We start from the raw sequence: 19,143 nt of genomic DNA on the forward strand, positions 1-19,143 counted from the left end.
TGTGTTTCAAGAGCACGGACCCGCAACATTCTGACAAAAGGCCGCTGAAAAAAAAGACTTCAGTTCGTGGTTGTCTAAGTTCTGCGCTTACGGTCGCAGTCTAGATGCCAATCGTTCCTGACCGGGAAGAGCACGGTATGTGTTGACTGTTTTAAGTTGATTGTCTGGCCGGTTGCGGATGTAGAGGCGGCAGCAAATTGCCAGGATGACTTGTCAACGCCTTGACAATCTTAAGTGATTCACTCCAAAGCGTCCACCCGTCGGAGCTATTCCTACTCAACTCACGAAGATTCAGCGATACTCAAGAACAAAAGTCTACCGCCACAACCCCAGCGCTGTCTCCCGACACACTGCATCAGCTATCCCCTACTGACGAGCTGGGTTCAGGGTTACACTAAACCCGGATCTTGGTAGGAGCGGTGTGCGTTGTCGGAAATCAGAGCTAACCCCTGCCACATGCGTGACCCTCGAACTCGGGGGGCACAATCCGAGCAGTCGGAGTCAGAGCCGACGTAGTCGCCGTCGGGTACATTGCCTCCGGTGTCTGCGCAGCACCCGCTTCAGTGTTCTTGTTGCACGTGCACGAGCCATTAGCAGGCTCTGTGACTCAACGGCGTCGGAGGGAGTGAGTAGTGCAAAACACCGACGGCGCAACAGTATTTAGTGCGTCTCGGTGAAGCAGCCCCGGAGTGTCCAGTGTAGCAGTAGAAGCCCAGATGGGGAGGAGGGCAGGTTAACTGCCGCCACTGGTAATTGATATTGAGTTGGCCTTGGGACTTAGGGGTGGGGGTAGCGGAAGAATTCGCATAGGCGGGAACATACGACCGGGAAAACTCAGGATAACAAAGGGATGACAACTCTTCTCTAAGACGAGATCTCGTTCACTCTGTGATAAGAACAACTCCTGAGACGGGTCTACTGAGTTCTAGAGCGTGCACCCCGGTGACTGTAGACTCTGCAGTGCTCTAGTACCTTCTGGGCACCAGGACAGCTTAGGAGCAGCAAGCGTTCTTGATTAACACCGGTTTGTGGGCCCAAGAAATCAGTGCGTAGTTTCGGTGGCATCTGTAGAAAGACCGCTAGTTTTGGTGACCCCGAAGTCACACCATGGAGAACCTTTAACGGATCTTTCAAACTCGTCATCGATAGAGGGCTTCAAGCGAATGTACTTCCTGAAGTTTCCAGCGAACCAGGAGAATGGAGCTGGAGGTTAAGGCGACTGCTGCGACTGTGACTTTCCGGGTTCCGATCTGGCAAAGACTAGAGACCACCACCTCCACCGCTGGCTGCTCAGTCCCTGCAGGGAACTGGGATGTTCTCATTCGGACTCCCTGGAGGGACTGAGTCTCCAAAACCAGAGTCTGTCTAGCCCTTGTCCCCCTAGAAGCCGGTACTGGCGCGGCTGACAAGTGGCGTCAGAAAGCAATCGAGGAACCTCATTGAGGAAGAAGTTCCAGCTGAGGGTAAAATGGCCTGCAAAAGAACCGTTTGGCCGCTCCGGGTACAAGGCCACACGAACCCCCAGCGAGGTAAAGACAGTCGGGGGCCCAGGACACACGAGGCGGTTTCTAGGAAAGAAAAGACTCACTGGGAGTTTCTTGAAGGGGGCTTTGTCGTTTATGCGCAATATCAAAGTGGTGCTGGGGCGCGGCGGGAGCCAGACGCAGTTCGCGATATGTTCGCTGCCCAATGACGTTTGCCAAGCCGCTCCGGGTTCTCAGCTGCCGGGCCGAGCGTTCGTGACCGGGCAGTCCGTTGTTTCCAGGTCTTGACCCAGCAACCGCTCTTTCCCGGAGTTGGTAACAATTTTTCATCTTCTTATGCTCAGTGTCAGTGCGTCCTCGGCAATGTCCCCCACGCAGTTCCAGTAGCCTAAGTTGAGCCGGCACGACGCGTCTTGGCTGGTTGTCTTGACGGGGTGCTTGCTGCATGAGCACGCGGGTAGCTCAGAAAGTAGAGGCCGTGGCTTAAGAGTAAATTGCAAGAGCGAACTGACGACGCCCAGCGTCTCGGTGTGGAACCAGGAGTTCTTTTTTCCATTGTCGCGTTGCGTGTCGACGGCTACCGACATTTTCCTTGCAGGGCGAAGCGCTCGGCGGAGAGCTGAACCGTACGGTCGCCCGAGAACGGAGTCACATCGGTGCGCGGCTGGAGTTAGTTCAATGTGACCGATATGTGAGTTGGGTACTGGGAGACGACACACTTTTTTTTGCCTGGGTCGCTGCCAGGCCTGAGGCGTTCTCCTCAACAGTTCATATGGAGGGTCTTCGTCATGGATCCTACTCGTCCATGTTTTCCTGTTCGTCGTTGCAATAGCGAATCTTGAGAACATCCCGCGAAGCTTGTATCGGTTTGGCTTTCCCCCCCTTCATCATACACTTTCCTTTGGCTCTGTTCTGTCTCAGCATCGGCTCATCGACACCCCTTGACGTCCTGCAATGGCAAGCAAATGTGACTGCTTGTTGTTAGCTAGTAGCGGCCCTGTTTTCGCGACTGGCCAGCCGTTGCGCAGAATGGGGTGCCACGCTGCTCGGTTCTTTGTGCTGGCATTCGGTCTGCTGTGTGCACTGGAGTACCCGTGGCGCACTTTGCCAAGCACTTCCTCTCCAAGATCCAGACGTGCTGCCACAGATACGCCTACCATAACACACGTCGGAACTGTGCTGGTCGATGCGCACACTGCAATCCGTCTACCGGCTGCGGCGCTGAGTGCGGGTGCTCTGCTGTCCGGAGACGACAGCCCTTTAGGTGAACAACTTTTAGCTGGGTTCAGCGCGCTCCCTCTTGACGACGACAAGGATGATCCCACACCGTCACACTCCATGCATACCTACCTTCCGGAGGCAGCACCTGTTGCTTCGTTCCTGGGACTGCATGAAAACTCCCGCCTTGTCCGCGAGAAGTCAGGATTTGATGCCGCTATGCCTCTGCTCCGGCAGTCTACAAATACAGTTGCCGTGCCAGCAAGCGCAGTACTCCCGTCTGCGTCGCAGGCCGCTCATGACACCAACAAAGCTCCCGGACAGAAGGCTGAACCGTCGGCCGCCCCCCTTGTTCACCCCCCGGCAATGCTGCAGATTCAGGATCATACTCGAGGTATCGGGACAATTCTTGCTGGCGCGGGATTGAGCACGCTATTAGGAGGAGCAAACCAGTATCAGATGGGCCCGTTCGCACCCGCTACACCAACAGCTCCCGGCATGATGCCCGGAGGCACAACGGTCCCAGCGGCCCCGGCATTGGGCGTTCCTGGGGCAGTTCCAGCTATGGCCGCAGCTCCAGCTATGGCTGGTCCGGCGACGCCAGCATCGGACGGAGATGATCATCACGTCGCCGCCATCGCTATTGGCGTGATTGGGGGTCTCATTGCGCTCTGCTTAGTTGGAGGTTGTATTTACACCATGATGAAAAGAAAGAAGAAAAGATAATACTCGAAGAAGCGCAGTGAAGCTCACATAGGGTTTCTGGTTTCGTGCTCGACATGGCTTCTCTTTTTTCTGACTGCATCGCAGCCGAAGGAGACACTGGAGGACGCAAAGCCCAGCAGACCGTGTGAAATACCCGAGATGCCGGAGCATCCGGAGAAGCTTCATTCGTCACAAGGGCGACGCCAGACTCCTGTTTAGTTTGCTTACCAAATTCGTTGAGTTCTCTTGGTTTTTCTGGCATTGATGTTTCCTACAGGCGGTCCTCGAATTTGTTTTCTCCTTTCTGGAAATCAGCATGGGCCCTGAATCAAAAATTGACGAGCGATGGTTTCAATCGGGCGAACTGTGTTATCTACTACTAGTGACGTTACTGACTTCATCGAGTGCGGGAATTCATGTGGTGCCGCTCTTGCTCTTCCTTGCACGCTACATGGGAAGTGTACAGAAACCTGACTATGCCGGAGGAGGAGCGGCGTGCATATGTCCTATCTTCCCCGTAGTTGTTGGATTGAGAAACCGCCTATAACCCGCAACCGTGCGAAACTTCCTACCGCGCTGGCATGTCATGGTTCATTGTGATTCTACGGTGCAGTTAGAGGGAAATAGTTGTTCGCCACTCTGGCGTGTCACGTCATTGACACTACCTTAACAGTTCACTGCTCAGGAAAGCGGACCTAGTTTCAGTTGGCACAGACAACGTAAATCTGAGAACGGGCTAGTGACTCACGCTGTTTTGGACGCTGCGCGGTCTGTCCGCATGTAATCAGGGGCGTTTCTAGTAAAATTATTCAGCCTGCCGGAAAGCACCAGGTGTGGAGATGAGTCGAAGCATCGTGGACTGGACCGTGTGGCTTCACGTAAAGCTTAGAAACCCTGAGTTTTCGACATTCTACTTTTCAGAGACTCCTACGGTGAAATCTGACCAGGAAGGCCATTTTGTGCTCCCCAGAGAAGTGGTGGCTTAGTTAATTTGAGCTCGTGCGGATCTTATTCGAAGGTTTACTTGGAATTGACGAAGGTTTGACAGTTAGACATGAATACCACTGGATATCACTGTTTTCGGGGACAACATACAAACGGACATATCAATCGAATCACTTCTTCGCGGGCGTCGGCGGGAGAGATGTTACGACAAGGTCAACACATTCTTGCTGTGAGCCGGTTGTATAGCAAATCTCGTCTTTAATGTCAGTGACCTCCTTGAAGCATGTCTTCTTGACAGGAAACGCCTGCATCGCGCACTCAAGTACTACGCGCGGCTTTGTGCACGGCACTTCCTGCTCCCGGGAGACAAGTGCGGTACACTTTCCCATCTCATAAACAGGGACAGTGGAGCATTTTTCTTTGAACCCCCGTTCGAAGCACGTGTACTCCTCTTCATGCTCGATGTCGGCGAAGCACGGCTTCGTCACTTCGATCTCCTGTGTGTAACATTCAGACCTGTATACCGTTCGAGGACACTTCTTCTCGACAGTCTTCATGATACTAGCCTGACAGACTGCCTCCACGGGGACAGTGACGTCGATGCACTTTTCTTTGAAATTTGCAGTCTCGCAGGGGTACGTCTCCGTTTTCAGCTCCATTTTCATAGCAGTCTTCTTTATCTCCCGAGGCACCTGCTCGCACACGTCCTCATATGTCACATCGCGGTACTCGTATGTTTCTGAAGCCTTCTTTGGTCTAGTGCACATTTTTGGAACGCTCTTCTGAACCATGTGGCATATCTCGTCAGGGACAGTGTCAGCACAGGACGACTCGACCTCCACTTCGACCTCCTTTTGGCATATTTTGGGAATCACAACGGGAATGTTTTCCTCGCAGGGGTAGGACTCTGCTTCTTCAATGATGACTTTCTTTTTCGTGCATTCCTCTTCCGCCTTCTTAGCCGGCCCGAGTCGCCTGAGTTTCTTGGATACCACAGGGCTGCAGCTGGAGACATACGTCTCCCGAGGTACCATCCTTGTGCATGTCTTGGTCACGTGCTGAAGCTTCGTCTCGGAACAGTCGTAGTTCTCCTGGCGCTTTTCCTTTTTCATGCAAGGCTTCTGGATCTGTCTTGATGTCTTCTGGCATTCCTTAGCATGCACGATCTCTGGGCATGGGTATTCTTCTGTCTCAATCTTTTCACGAACAGCTGAAACCGTCACAGGTTTCTCGACCTTCTTGCAGACTGTGTCGTACTCGACCTCAACGACCTCGTACGGAACTGGGAACTGCACCTCTCTGGTGCACTGGTTCTCCGCCGTCATCATCTGAGTTTCGCATTCTTGTCGAACCTCAGACTTCCAGCAGCTGTATTTTTCATCTATCACAGCACTTTCTAGGCAAGTATCCTCCACGATATCGGACAGGACCTGGCAGGTCGTCACCTTGTCCACAGCTGGGCAGTCCTTCTTCACTTGCTTGGTAGTAGTGCGTTTGCAGACTCTTGACTCAGACACCGGGATTTTTACGCACACCTTCTGGGACGACGTGACAGGACATTCGTAGGTCTCCTCGGTGACAACCGTTTGGAAGCATACTGACGGAGCCTCAGTCATGCGTTCAGTGCAGACTTCGTGCAGCTCGGAAGCGTCGCAGTCGTACGGGTGCTGGGTTGTAACCTTGCTGGAGCAAGGCTGCTGCACCGAGAAGGGGACGTCAAAACACTTCTTCACTGTTTCCGTAGGAATTTGGAGTGCGAGCGGAGGAGGAGGAGCCACAACCGGAGGCGGAAGCTCGGCAATCTTCTTATCATGCCTCCTCTTGGGCCCAGCAAGAACCCCTTGAGCGAATGCAATACAAATGAGCACGCTTGCGGCAGTCTTCATCTTGGGTAAAGCTGACTCAATGCGATAGTACACACCACGCCAGTGAAAATAATGTTGGTCAGAGGGATGATACGATGGGAAGCGCTTTCGTCGAAAACAATCATTGATGTGATATCACGGATGTCAGATCCCGGTGTAGGTACAGTCGTCCACGCGCTCGGCCGTGCTCGGGCGGCCGTGCATTCCCGGCTCTGCAACCGAAAGACCCTCGCTTGGATGCCACAGACATCGCTCCTGTTATGAACCGGAGCCGGCGCCGCTCGGCTCACTCTGTGCTGCATGACCGAACCAGTTGCTTTTCTGAATGCGGAAGCACGGAGCGAAAACCCCGCCGTAGCCGGGCTTTCTACCGTCCCCGGTACAGCCTGCATCGACGCTTTCGTCCGCATCGGAGTGGAAAGTGGCTGCTAGAGGCTGTATCGTCACGTACGGTAGGCGGCGCAGCTGTGGTTGAAATGCTTTATCGGTATTCTTTATACGCGCCCTTCATGTACCGTGCGTTTCTCGGGTTGCTTTCTGATGTAGCCGCTGGGGCTTTCCCGTCGGCGGACAAACGAACTGCCGAGGTTTCCAACTCGATGCCTGATAACTCTTGCAGCTGGCCCTTGGGCAAGGAATGCGTTGTGGTGCCGGGGCGCAGCCGGTGATATCAAGCGTCCTGCCCGGGAGCATCACCTCCTTCAGAAGAATGCCGGGATCCCTCCTCTAGCCGTTATGTCGCTCAGACAGGTGCAATCTGCTTGACTGTTGGATGAAAGTGTGCAGAACGGCCGGAAGCCTCCAACATTTCCAGTCAGAATGCCCTAAACTACGGGTCTCTGTCCTACGGTTGTCATTTTCCCGTACTCCCAACCCCTGTCCTGACAGTGACAATGAAAGTAGCGCAAGGCATCTGGGTCAAGAAGAGTCATTACAGGTCTCGGCGTATCGGGAGTCAACAGTCGGAGTTTCGCCGTTCACAGCGTTGGGGGATCCATCAAAGAAAAGTCTTGTAGTCGGTTAATCAGAGGCAGCTTTCCTTTCTCGTTCTCCCATGTACTGTGCGAGACAGTTATGCTCGCTGTCATCTTGTCGGCTATTTCCTGCACAGAGGGCAACAGCCGCACCCCGGGGCGAAAGCGATCTCTCGTACCGGGTCCGGCAGGGCCCCGCCTCTTTCTGCCTCCGTGTGTGCTTGACCTATCAATCCATCGAGCTATGTTTCTCGTGCTACGCCATACCATCAAAATTTCTGAGAACTCAGACGCCATCGCGTCCATTTCCCGCTGTAGTCGTTGCATCATTGTCTTCTTTCCCTCAATTGCGTGGTCTTTTTGCAGACCAGTCATCATTATTTCCTCCTTGATTCGCTCTGATCAGCAGATTTCCACGGGAGCAGGAACCATTCTTTGCGTGGAACGAGACCGGGATCAGTGCCGGGGATCAATGATCTTTGTCCCGGCGGGTGCGCATGATGTAAGAGGATTGCCTGTCCGTGCTGTGTGCTAAGAGACGGAGACCTGACCGTACCATTGTCCCGCCTCGCATTTTCAACGTGCTCTTTCATTCCTTCGAGAATGCGCTGATAATTCGAGCGCATATCAGCATATTGATGCTGAAGTTCTTGGTACCCCGGCTCCGCTTTGGCAGCCTCGTTTTTGAATGCGCTGTCTATGCGGTCGTACTCGTCTTTGAGCTTTCTTATTCTTTCCTCGGCCTCCTCAATCTGCCTATTCTTCGTCGCTGAGGAGTACCGGAAAGCGGTGAGGGAGGCTCCGATGTCACGTACCAGCCATGTACTGGCAGGTTCGCTATCCAAGAGGGGTGTCAGCAACCAGGTGTTGTTTGCCAGCCAATGTCGTTATGGACGCTGTATGAAGCTTTCTGTGATCCCGCCGTCTGCAGGGCAGCTAATATGGTGACACGGTCTAAACCGACGACGATCTATTCCCTCGGCGTCTCCCAGTCAGCGCAAAGGTAGGAGGAGCCTGCATTACGGAAGTCTCAGCGATGGACGCCCGTTGTTTCGTAATGCAGGCTCCTCGGCACGCACGCTGCCGGTCCACTGTGCGGTCCAGGACTCTTCACTGACCAATCATCTCGCGTGCAGTCTGGATTCTTCTCCTCATCATTTCATTTTCGAGCTCATAATTTCGCTCGTCCTCATCTTTCCTGTTTTTTGCCGGTGCTTTCTTCGCTGACATCTCGGAGAAACAAAGGCGTCAACTGAGGTTGGATGCTGGTGCGAACGTGGAAGACGTTCTTCAAGAGGCGAAGTAGGACGGTCGTGTCCTCGGTGCTTGGCTAAGTGAAGGGAGCGGGATGTGCTCACCTTGAAGCGCCACGCTGCACCGGCTCTTTGTGGGTTTCATGCGACTGTGGGAGTGCTGAGAAAAGGCATCTGGGAAAAGCCCCAAGTGAGTCGCCGTCGCCTCCCCTTAGTAAGGCGCGGTTTCTTGCCGACAGAACGCAGCGGATAAAGCCGTGGGGAAGTAGAGGTGCAACCTTGACAGTGCATTTACAGCGAGAAGCTTATGCGGTGGCCATGTAATACGCGTTTTTTTTTTCGAGTTGTTGCATGGGGTCTCCCCCCGAGTCGGTTCCCGGAGCATATATGCTCCTGGGACACTTGGGCGCTAGCGACTACGACCGTGAAGAACTCGCATGTAGCCAGTTCAAACTCGCCGCCTTCGGGTTTCCGGTGCGCTCCTCTGGGATCGTTATTCCGGACTGTCGCTGTTCACAAATAGGTAGCAACCAGCCCATACTATCGGATAGAAACAAGAGCAAGTTTGCGCCCTGGGTTGGATCGCCGGATGGTCTTAGGCAGACTAGGAACTCGCGTAAGCCGCGCTATGGGTCACTGCTCCCACACCCTGTTGCTCTTGTACAAGAGCACCGGTGCAGATCACTGGGGTCCACAGCTACCCAGCACTCCGTGAAACCTGCCATTCCACTAACCCGCCCAGCTACTGCCACTACCGTTTTACCAGATTCCATCTTAGCAACGCTCAGACTGGCCAACATAGCGATGCACCCCCCTACCGAAGAATCGCATCAGCCATGCTGCGGTTCTCCAGCAAATTCCAATGAGCTGAGGAAGCCGGTGGCATGATGTTAAAGTTGAGTATGTCTATTCACGTCTGGAGTGTGAGACTTCGGATCCCGCCCCAGGCACACTCGACGACTCGCTCACACTTGAGTGTGAACAACGACTGTCTGTCGCTACGACTGCAAGAGCGGTACTAACACAAGCAAACGGAAAACACATCGGGATCACCGACGCGATGCCGCACCGTACGTACAGCGGCAGCAACTCTCAACCGCCTAAGCCGCTGCCCGCCATTCGTTGTTACTGCTCGAGTCTCCCGCTTCTCCACGGAAAACCAATATGCAGCCTGTGGGCCTCATTCTTTGCATCGCGGTCGGCAGTATGATGCTGGTAAATCACTCACGTCAACTACAATCGCCTCACTTAGGAAAATCACATCTGTGACAGCTGCCTGGCGAGGCTGTCGAGCAGAGCTCGGCGTCTGGTCAACGTGCCATGTTTAATATTGGATCCATGCTTTCTCCCAGCAAGTTCGTGATCCCCCAACAACAGTCCTGACATCTGGGTACAGTTTCCTTCAGCTCTCCACTGCACCCTTTGCACTTTCAGGATGCCTGGCAAGCCAGCGAACCCATGCCTGTCGATATTTATTACAAAGTTCCTGGTACGACTGCCAGGTACTGTTCGCCCCGCGAGGCATGCAACAACCGTTCTTCAGTATATGGCGAAGGGGATTTGCTTGACGCCTTGACCAAAGCAAACGATAAAGCTGGTACGGCTACAGCCTTCTCTGAGCGGTGCTCGGAAGGAGCCATGCGAACGCGCGCTTTCAGTCCTGCTTGCTGAGGTCGGCAGTGCTGGTTCTCAAAACCCGGTGTAGATCGTTGAACACCAGCGACCCGCAGCTTAAAAGAGAAAAACAGAATGAGCTCGAAACTAAAGTAGGCTGACGCGCGTTGCATCTTCCCTTCGGTGTGAAGTCCGGCGTCTCAGGAGTACTTGCGTTCGGTTGCTGAGAGAAGGATTGAGGGAATTCGCGGACGCTTACAGGTGAGCCGGAGAAGCTGACCGTGTCTGTCCTAGGAGTGCACGCCCTCGCCCTGAAGCTGGCAGGCGGCCTTAGGGGATCTCTCAGATGAGGCCAGCTGACCGTGGTCGCCAAGAGACACTTAGTGCTCCGAGGTAGACGGGCCGAGCGCCACAGCACGCCACGGCAGCAGTCAACGACGCTATAGATTCCGTACGCGGCACCGCTGACGGCGCCCAGGAAGTGCCGGGGACAATCGTCACGTCACGCCTTTGGCGCTCGCCATGTTTCCTTCCAGTGATGGAGTGTGAAGGAATACCGCGAGTGAAGAAATTGCTGTTGCTGTAGGAAAGCAACACACGGTATGAGTAACTGCATAGTCTGTCCTGCTACCGGACACGATAGCCTTCACGGGACTCACCGGTCAATTAGCTCACGCGGCGCCACCTCGAAGCCAGCTCTGCCCCCCTTTGCCTTACCGTGGTGCTGTCCTCGGCGGAGTCATTCCGATTGTGATGAGGGAGTGGGTAGAAAAATACCGGGGGACAGATGCTGATCACCTCGAAGCCTTTGTCTCCGAGGTTTTGGTCGCCGAGGAGACGGCCACCCCGTTTTCCACATGCACTCAATCGTGCTGCGATGATTTCTGTCCTATCGTAGTCGCAATGGACGCCGCCCCGCTGTTTGGAACCCCGGTCCGGCCTGCAGATTTCAGTTCTTCGCGGGGCTGTCGCTGTTGCAGCGGAAACGACGGCCCCATTAGCTTGAAACCAGGCCATTACGGCTCGAGTCAGAAAGCCTGGCCCTGTAATTGGAGGCGGAATACAGGCAGAAAGGACGGAAGCGGTTCTTCTGCGCGCGTCACAGACACAGAGCAGTAGGCACTCGGGGGCACGGTCGTCCCCGCATCGTACCGTGCAAAGATTCATGGACAGTCCTTCTCCGCTTATTTTCTCATGGTCTTACCTACCTGTCTCCTCGATGATGCTTGCCGCTTCGGTTGCGGACTCCGCAAGAGACGTGGGCTTCTTTGTGGAACCGGTAGAGAGGCAGACCCCGTTGGACTCGAGGATATTGATCAGGACAGCTTCGCGGCTAACGTCATCTCCCCCCCACGTCACATAGGGGACGCCCAAACATTCGAGGAGGAAAGCAGAGAGGCGGTGCCCTGCTCAAGAAGCATTACGGAACCGCACAAGACAATGCTAGAAGTACGCCGTCTGGGCTGCTATTCCCGTGCTCCTGAACACCCCACGCTCCGACTCCTGCTCGGCTGTCCTGTCAAAATTCTCGCGCCCGAGCTGAACTGAATTTTCGCCGCATCTTAGTCGCCACGTTCAGCACTACCGGACTGTAATTCCTACGGACAGCATTCATCTGTAGCACCGTCCGCGTGGATTTGTCTTACGAGGTTCACACGCGAGCAGTGCATTGCCGAGCTCAACTGCATCTCTACGTTGCATGCCTAGGAAGAACGAGGTATCCGAAAACAAGCAGGCAGGAAGCTGCTTAACAGCCTCCACATCGACGTCGGCGTATATACCTGCCGTGCGCAAGAGATCCGACACAACGCAAAACACTTCAAAGGCGCGAAGACACGGACCCTGGTCCAATTTGGTTAGACACCCCAAGACAATGCAACAGAGTGTTCGACCGGCGACTGGATGACAACAGCGGGCACTACTGTCCAGCTTGTATGCTTCCCAAGCGCAAGAAATGCTGTACAGAGCCGACCCACCGTCCCAGGTCACCAGACAAGCACGGTGAATCCTCAGAGAGGCAGTAGGTACTTCTTGCGGCAGACTCACCTCCATACTGCCATAGAAGCAACAGCCGCGCCATGTCGGACTTCGCCGCGAGCCTGCCCTCCCGCCGTATACTGCCGATCACTCGTTCTAAGACATACTCGGACACGCTCCCATCATTACACGGGTTAGGATGCAGCGAGTGTCTCTGACCGTTTCCGGCCTTTCCATTTTCATCTTTGCCTAACTGTCGGCGTCTGAGAATCTCGTCGTTGAGGACGGCCAACAAGAAGTCAAGCTCCTCATCTGTCCACAGAGCATGCGTCAGACACGGATTGTGATACGACCAGCTTTCCTTGAACCGCGGAAAAAACGAGGGAAGCGGGCTAGGTCCCAACCAAACAAAATGGAGCAACGACGGGATTACGACCCGGCTCTCCTGAGTGTCAAGATGGGGCCCCACCGGCCGCATCAAAGCGCCTTGCGGCTCTGCACACATAAGTGACAACTCTTGGCTGTAACATTGCTGCTCCGGGTGAGGCCAATGCTGCCTGGCGTACTTGGACGCCGCAGTTACAGCCTTTGCAAGGACGTTATCCAGGTCAGCTGCTAAAATCGACTCCACAGATCTCCCTGCCGATGTGCATGCCGAAGCACCAGGAGCCGTCCCCTCGCCACCCAAAAAACATGGCCCGGTGAACCCGGTCCCAATAACTGTCCCAGAAAAGCCTAAGGGGCCGTGAATCTGCCCGGCTCCGGAGCTCACCCTTCGGGTTCTCACTCCAGGAACAACCTCACCGGAACCTGCCTCTGAGTTCCCCTGCTTCAACTTAAACTCCCGGTCGGTGGCTCTCCGCGCAGGATGATCGCCACTCGATTGTAATACGTCTGTCTGTTGCGGTGCAACCGCCCGTACCCTGTCTCCTGTACAGACGCAGTAACGCCGCGACTCTGCGAGGAGCGTTTTACGCACTGCGCTGCCCTTCCAATGGGCCCGAAGCAAAGATAGCCAGCCACGGTCGTTTGGGCTCCAGAGATTGAACCTGATGCGAGCGGGAGCCGGGAAGTCCGGCAAATCCGATTCCTCGGGGTCATTCCCCGACGCGATGACTGAAGCATTCTTCCCCGAGCCAGCCTGGAACATAGCCTCAAGTCCCAAAAAGCCGGCACAGTTCACGTACTGGGTTCCACGGGCTTGCAACTCCAGCAACTACAGCGTGGGCGGGCAACTCGACTTCGCCGCGTACAGCACACACCTGCCAAGGCTTGCCAGTGAAAACGGCGCCGCTGAGCTTGAGTATCGGCACCTCTGGAACTTTCGAAACAGCAGTGCAAGTCGACGCGCTCGCGAACTGCTAACTGATGAACAACATGCGCTGAGCAGCTGCAGAGCTTCTGCTATGCTGCATGCGCATGTGACTTCATTCCTTGCGAACAGGCAGCCTCAGCTGCCGGTAGAACAGCCACTCCTCGCAGTCCCAGAACGAGTCCCGTGCAACCTCTCACAGCTCCATGGAGCGGACATGCCTGGCGAGAGTCTTGCCAACACTGCACACGCCCACTGTCGCCTAACCTCGCCGGCCGGCGCCGAACGCGTATATGCCACAAGCCGCTCGCCTGCTCCCCAGCTAACAGTAAACCCTACGCGCACTTCGACTTCCGCACTGCATCGTTCTAACACGGCAACGCTCCACTAGGTACGCTTTCACCGAGACTCCCACGACTGTTCCATACCACCAGCCGGCTAAAGACAAGGCATACAAGCCGTCCGCACCCCGTTGACCAGCGACTCCCGTCCCTGCTCGTAGGGTCTGAACCCGGCAGCAGAACTTGCTCGTGCCGCGCCAGGTGACGTCTCCTGCCGGCGTGCAGTCACTTATTTTAATCCTCCCTCAGTCCTGCCGTCTGTCTTCGATAAGACGACAACGCCACCGCTCTTCGGTCAACCCCGAGCAAATGGCCTTTTTCCCCTGTGATCGACTCGCGTCAGCCCAAGTGGCTGTCATTCACTCAGTTCTCGACGCTGCTCAGGCGCAGTCGTCCGGCGCCACCTTCGGGCGCGTCACTGAAACGCCGCGCTGGCGTGAATTCGAATGTATACGTTCCGATTCCGGGAATCGCAATCATATGTCCATCGGAAGTTTTCAGTTTTCCGGCGTGACACTTGCCGAGGAGCAGTACTCTGGTGACTCGTGGTCCGCAAAGGTTCTGCCGCTGAAGACCAAGAACAACCTACTATCGGGGTATTACTCTAAAAGTCCGGACTGCGTCCCCCCGGCATCTGATGCGGTTGCGCCACTGAAAGCACGAGAGCTGCCTCCTACTGGCGATGGCGTCGCGTGTAACACCACTGGCTCCGGCGACATTCTTCGTGGCTCGTCTACGCGGTATGAAAAAACCACTTTGCTTTCAGTTCTCCACTCGTCAGGTGCTCGATCGAGAGCCTCGATAAAACACCAGCTGAAGCCCGCATGTGACATCAGCGTAGCAGTCCCGGGAAATAAAAAGAATCCCGAGCGCGCGGCTAACGACAGTGCGTGCGCAAAGTTCAGGCGCCGCTATACGGACGTCATGGAGGAGCTCCGCCACCGCTTCGGCTTCCTCGCTCCCGTGTCAAAAGCCCATGGCCGTGTCTCAGAGAGGCCTACTCTAGAAACTGCCAGGCACACTAGAAACGCCGAACGGCCTTTCCCCGGTAACGGGTTTGTTCAGTCATCAGGGGGGCAAAAGAAATCTGGTGTCCCCAACTGTTCTACAAAAACAGTCAGACACCCAGCAGAGGACGCCTCATCTTGGAGGACTCGGGGAGCAGAAGAGCAGTGGAGAAAGCCAGTCAGGATTACTCGAGCCTACAGCGAGAAGTGGAAGTGCATTGTTGTTTCTGGGGATGATTCCGTGCAGAGCAGTGTACGGATCCCTGTAACGAAAACCATGTCTTCAACCCAGTGACGGAATATGCCATCTCTACTGTACGCCACAGGCGGTGCCGCAACTCGGTCTAGTCGGCTGAGTCCACCGCTCTGGGGAAGTGGTAACATTCTTGTCAGTGTTACTTTGCTCGAATGAAACACTCACAAGGACATTCGTTAATCCGCCAACATCGCAAAACCCCCCAGAGACCCCTCTGTTTGATTTTTTCATTTTCCTCTTGGCTACTGCTGAGTTGCGTGGGCATTTCTTTCCCAGCCCTGTCCCTGGGTCTCCAAACTTGGAACTGCTTGGGACAGCTGTAGGCCAGTTCCCCGCCCTACCTGGAAGAGGTACAATGGATCGCTGCCGCGTCTTGATGTCGACGCCAGAGGGGAGGCTACAACACATATCCCGACTGCCTGAAGCTGCAACTTACAGCAAACGTGTGCCGTCCTGCTGTCCACTCCGGTCATGAAGATTTGCCATATAAAAAGTAAAATAGCACGAAAATGAAAATAACGAACAAAGCCAGGTAGCAGGTGCTCCATCCTCCCTGAAACAAACACAGCTCAACGCACTTCATTTCCGTATGAGAACAAGCGGAGCCTCTATCAGACCGTTACTGTCACGTAGATCAGTCCTTAAGGCTTGCCCTGCGTGCCTGCCCCCTCCTGCTCACAGACCAACTCAAACCCTTCCCTCGTTGGTCGCTCATACCATACTAAGAGACCGGGGAAAAAACTTTAAGACCCCACACCGTGCCTCAACTCTTCTCTACTATCGTATCCACAAGGAAACAATACTCGCTCAGCCGCCGCTTTCCTCCGGCTTCATAGCACAGGAACAATCGTACCATGTAAACAGGAGGCAGGAGCATTTGCGGGAGTGTTAACGAGAGCCGCGCTACCTTTTCGTCTCCCGAAGAATCAGTTCGTTATGCCTCCGATTCCCGCCTTACCTCATCTGAGCTGTTGCCGAGCGAACAGAGAAGCCCTAGGGAGCGCTTCTCTGCACAATGCACCCTGAGGTCATCTACCGAGTCTGCCACAAACAAGCTAGGTGAAAGCTGGTCTTTCTATCAGCGTGCCAGCAGTGTCTGCGATACTTATAAGGAAAACCGTGTCGGACTCATATCAACAAAATGCCTTTCTGGTTGGAGGAGTGCAGACTGGAACCAGCAAAGCGCCACGGCCCGCGACCATGCAGACACCTTACCCCCTGATGCCACAAATTCTCCATTCTCTTGATCGATGTCCGGATGGAGGTGCGGACACCATCCAACCCGCCAGCCTGCGAGCACAGACCGGAATGCCAAGAAGCGGTTGTAACCGTGTATGAATGGTTGACTGAGGAAACAGGGACGGTGTGTGCTACCCAGGCGAAGCGTGCAGGACACAGGCGTCACGGGGGGATTTTATGCAGCAACACACCGGATCGCCAGCTCAGCAACTGACCACCCCAACCGACTTGGGTAGAACCGCCTGTTATTAACGCCGAGGACGGTGAGAAACAAGATCCACTCCTTGGCTCCTGCTACTTTCTCGCATCTTGCAGGCCGGCCTGCAAGCCGACCAAGCTTACTCATCATCCCTCTGCGGCACGAAGTATTGCTGGGACACTGGGCTGCACCGTCACAAAGCACGATACTCGGAAAAAAACTTTGCCATACGTGCACTGGCTGTACACATTCACCCTCGGTCCATGCCATCAAGAGCATCAAGTTGGCCAGGTTTCCTCGTCTCCGCTGGCAGACAGGGGGTGCTTTGCTGGCGTCAGCCCTCCGACAAGAAGATTTACCAGACCTCCACCTGCCATGTGCTACCCGGTACAGCCCGGTCCAGTGCAACGTTCTACACCTTCAGTGCTGGAGCGTGCAGCAGGTACGACCCAGAGACTCCCACGAAACCCAAATGCTGAAATCTACTTGACAACACAGGCCACAAAACGGCTACAACCGTAAACAGACAGCCTTGGAAGGACTCGTGCAAACATGGTCACTTCAGTCACCCAATGCAAGTCTGAACGCTGCGCAGGTGACGCTAAAGGCTGTGGCTTTCGATATCTCCTTTGTGAAGGACCTTTGCTTCCCCGCCACTCACTGCTCTCGATCAATACTCTGAAGGAAAGACAGCTTATAGGTAAGTCCACGTCTCCAACGACGTGTGTCTGCTTGACAACTATGGAAGAGGGTACACGCAAGAAAGCAAGAACGCACTCTAGCTAGCAAGCCACGACAAGCACGCATATACACACCGCTATAAAAACCATGCATAGCATCACCGAACAGTGCGGGAGAACCGTTCCGCGCTGCCCGGAAGGCCCGCATAGCCCCTTACCATTCCCTCAAGAAGGCTGTTTGATTCCTGCACTTCATCTCGCATCGCCAGGCTAAGCTGTAGGCAAACGAACACCATCGGAAACAGGGAGAAGTGCTCAAGGCAACGCCCCACCTCGGAAACTTGCAGGCAAAAAATGCTCCACCGCACATAAGGATGTATACACTGTCTTCGGAACAAGACATGCTAGGGCACGGCACTCGTGACCGAGGCCTCAAAGACCCCAAGTCAAAACTGCACGCGGCCTGAACTGTGCCATTTCACAGGCAATCGAGATTTTCCTCATCCACTCAAAAGCTCAACGCAGCCACCCACTCACAGCGGAAAAGATGCACGTTACAGTCCCTTCTCCAAGACTCTTCAGCGGGCCAAAGCCGCCGCCTGAGTCGTGGTTCTAGGGTGCTGCCCCCTAGCGTAGCAATTGAAACACTAGATACCAACGTGTTGTAGCCGCCAGGACCTGCTTCTCGCACACCTGGTATGCCTGTTTTGGCGCATGGGGTTGCACACGGCAGAAAAGGTGCACATCGCGGCACAAGAAAGAAAACAGTTCATCACTGCAGCCCTTTAGCACCGCTGTCCCCACATACGTACGTGCGCCTGTGTGACGCCGAGACATTACTGCCTCTCCAGCGGGGTACTGGAAGAAAACACCGCGCAGTTTCAGTTGTGCCGGACCCCCTAACAACAAATTGACGGTAGCCCAAGGTACAAGAGGTGTAACCACACGTATGAGAGCCAACGAAACATGAAGTATGGACCTCATAAAGCTGGGAAAAGAGTGATCCGCATAATGCCGGAAACACAGCTCCTCAGCCCTGCTATCTGTGCTATAGTAGGGACATGGTCCACCAGCTCGTGTAATTCGAAGACACTTCCTCGGGAAACGGAAATACTCCAACACAGTCACCCGAAGAACTTCTCTTCGAAAGCGCGACGAACACGTCTGAGTGCACTGACAAGAATGGACAAAGCGCTTCCTGTTGAACCGTCGGTACCCACGTGTTTCAAGCTCTGGACTTTCGCCTCGAGATCAACAATGCAGGCATCATTTTCCTCTTCCATCGCCTCCGCAGCGTACTGCTCGACCCGCCGCCGCTCATGGCCCTCTTTCTTCCTCATCATTGAGCCGCTTGATTCGCAGAAGCCAAGCGGTCAATATGTCTGACACACCCGTAGCAACGCAGCTGAAGCCCGTGAGTATCCTCGACAACTGAGCCCGCGGATGCAGCGGTAACGAGCAACCCAAACAAGACACCCCGCAACTGGTGAAAATCAGGAAGGAACGTTGCGTCCTGAAACCCTGATGGGCATGCAAACCGCCCGATGACAGTAGCTTGACGTCATTCATCGCCAATGGCAAGCCCGGGCATCCATGTGATGCCGCTCCTTTACTGCGACACAGACGGAGCACAGAAGGCGATTCACCAACGCTGACCGCGCGCCGCCAACTCGGAGATATGTGACGGAAGTTGATCTCGCCCCTGCGAAGGCCGGACTCCAAACTCAACGCAGAATTATCTCCGCCTGTCGTAACACAGTGAAGGCTTCACTTTTTCTCAGCTGGGCTGACGCAGCCCACGCCGCCGCACAAAAGCCACTCCGTATGCGTAGACAACTCCAGTCGGAAATGCTTCACCGCCGAGATGGGCTGCAGCTACTCACACCGCCGAAAGAACTGGTCCTGCTCAGAGACTGCTGCATTCGACAAAAGCAAACCTCCCAGCTGTGCAGGAGAACTTCGCTGACCTCACGTGCTCCGAGAAAGTGAGTCTACATATTAGGTGGAGTAGACGTAAAGGCACAAGCTGACAGAAAAGACTGCAAATGAGTGCCTGAGAGCGGTGGTCACTGGG

The 19,143-nt window shown here is 54.7% G+C and overlaps 4 protein-coding genes across 4 annotated transcripts; 1 reads left to right on the forward strand and 3 right to left on the reverse strand.

The window, feature by feature from the left end:
- The first annotated feature begins 1,709 nt into the window (after window positions 1–1,709).
- CSUI_005120 (uncharacterized protein) lies at window positions 1,710–6,571 on the forward strand. Its single transcript, XM_068065299.1, has one exon. The coding sequence runs from the start codon at window positions 2,439–2,441 to the stop codon at window positions 3,426–3,428; it is 990 nt and encodes a 329-aa protein (XP_067922711.1). The 5' UTR covers window positions 1,710–2,438; the 3' UTR covers window positions 3,429–6,571.
- On the reverse strand, window positions 4,523–8,414 carry CSUI_005121 (toxoplasma gondii family d protein; the record flags this gene model as incomplete). Its single annotated transcript, XM_068065300.1, has 4 exons — window positions 8,310–8,414; window positions 7,748–7,960; window positions 7,278–7,589; window positions 4,523–6,249 (listed from the first exon to the last, which is right to left on the reverse strand). The coding sequence occupies exons 1-4, from the start codon at window positions 8,347–8,349 to the stop codon at window positions 4,523–4,525; spliced, it is 2,292 nt and encodes a 763-aa protein (XP_067922712.1). The 5' UTR covers window positions 8,350–8,414.
- Window positions 8,415–9,475: 1,061 nt separating this feature from the next.
- Window positions 9,476–13,403, reverse strand: CSUI_005122 (glycosyltransferase family 32 protein). The gene is made up of 5 exons (XM_068065301.1): window positions 12,105–13,403; window positions 11,705–11,839; window positions 11,263–11,464; window positions 10,776–11,148; window positions 9,476–10,638 (listed from the first exon to the last, which is right to left on the reverse strand). Exons 1-5 carry the CDS (start codon window positions 13,183–13,185, stop codon window positions 10,561–10,563), a joined length of 1,869 nt encoding a protein of 622 aa, XP_067922713.1. The 5' UTR covers window positions 13,186–13,403; the 3' UTR covers window positions 9,476–10,560.
- Window positions 13,404–15,032: 1,629 nt separating this feature from the next.
- Window positions 15,033–19,134, reverse strand: CSUI_005123 (uncharacterized protein). The gene is made up of 4 exons (XM_068065302.1): window positions 18,290–19,134; window positions 17,288–17,344; window positions 16,167–16,241; window positions 15,033–15,504 (listed from the first exon to the last, which is right to left on the reverse strand). The coding sequence occupies exons 1-4, from the start codon at window positions 18,410–18,412 to the stop codon at window positions 15,421–15,423; spliced, it is 339 nt and encodes a 112-aa protein (XP_067922714.1). The 5' UTR covers window positions 18,413–19,134; the 3' UTR covers window positions 15,033–15,420.
- Window positions 19,135–19,143: the final 9 nt, after the last annotated feature.

The sequence above is a fragment of the Cystoisospora suis genome (assembly GCF_002600585.1).
Source record: "Cystoisospora suis strain Wien I chromosome Unknown contig_2469, whole genome shotgun sequence".
NCBI classification, from domain to species: domain Eukaryota; phylum Apicomplexa; class Conoidasida; order Eucoccidiorida; family Sarcocystidae; genus Cystoisospora; species Cystoisospora suis.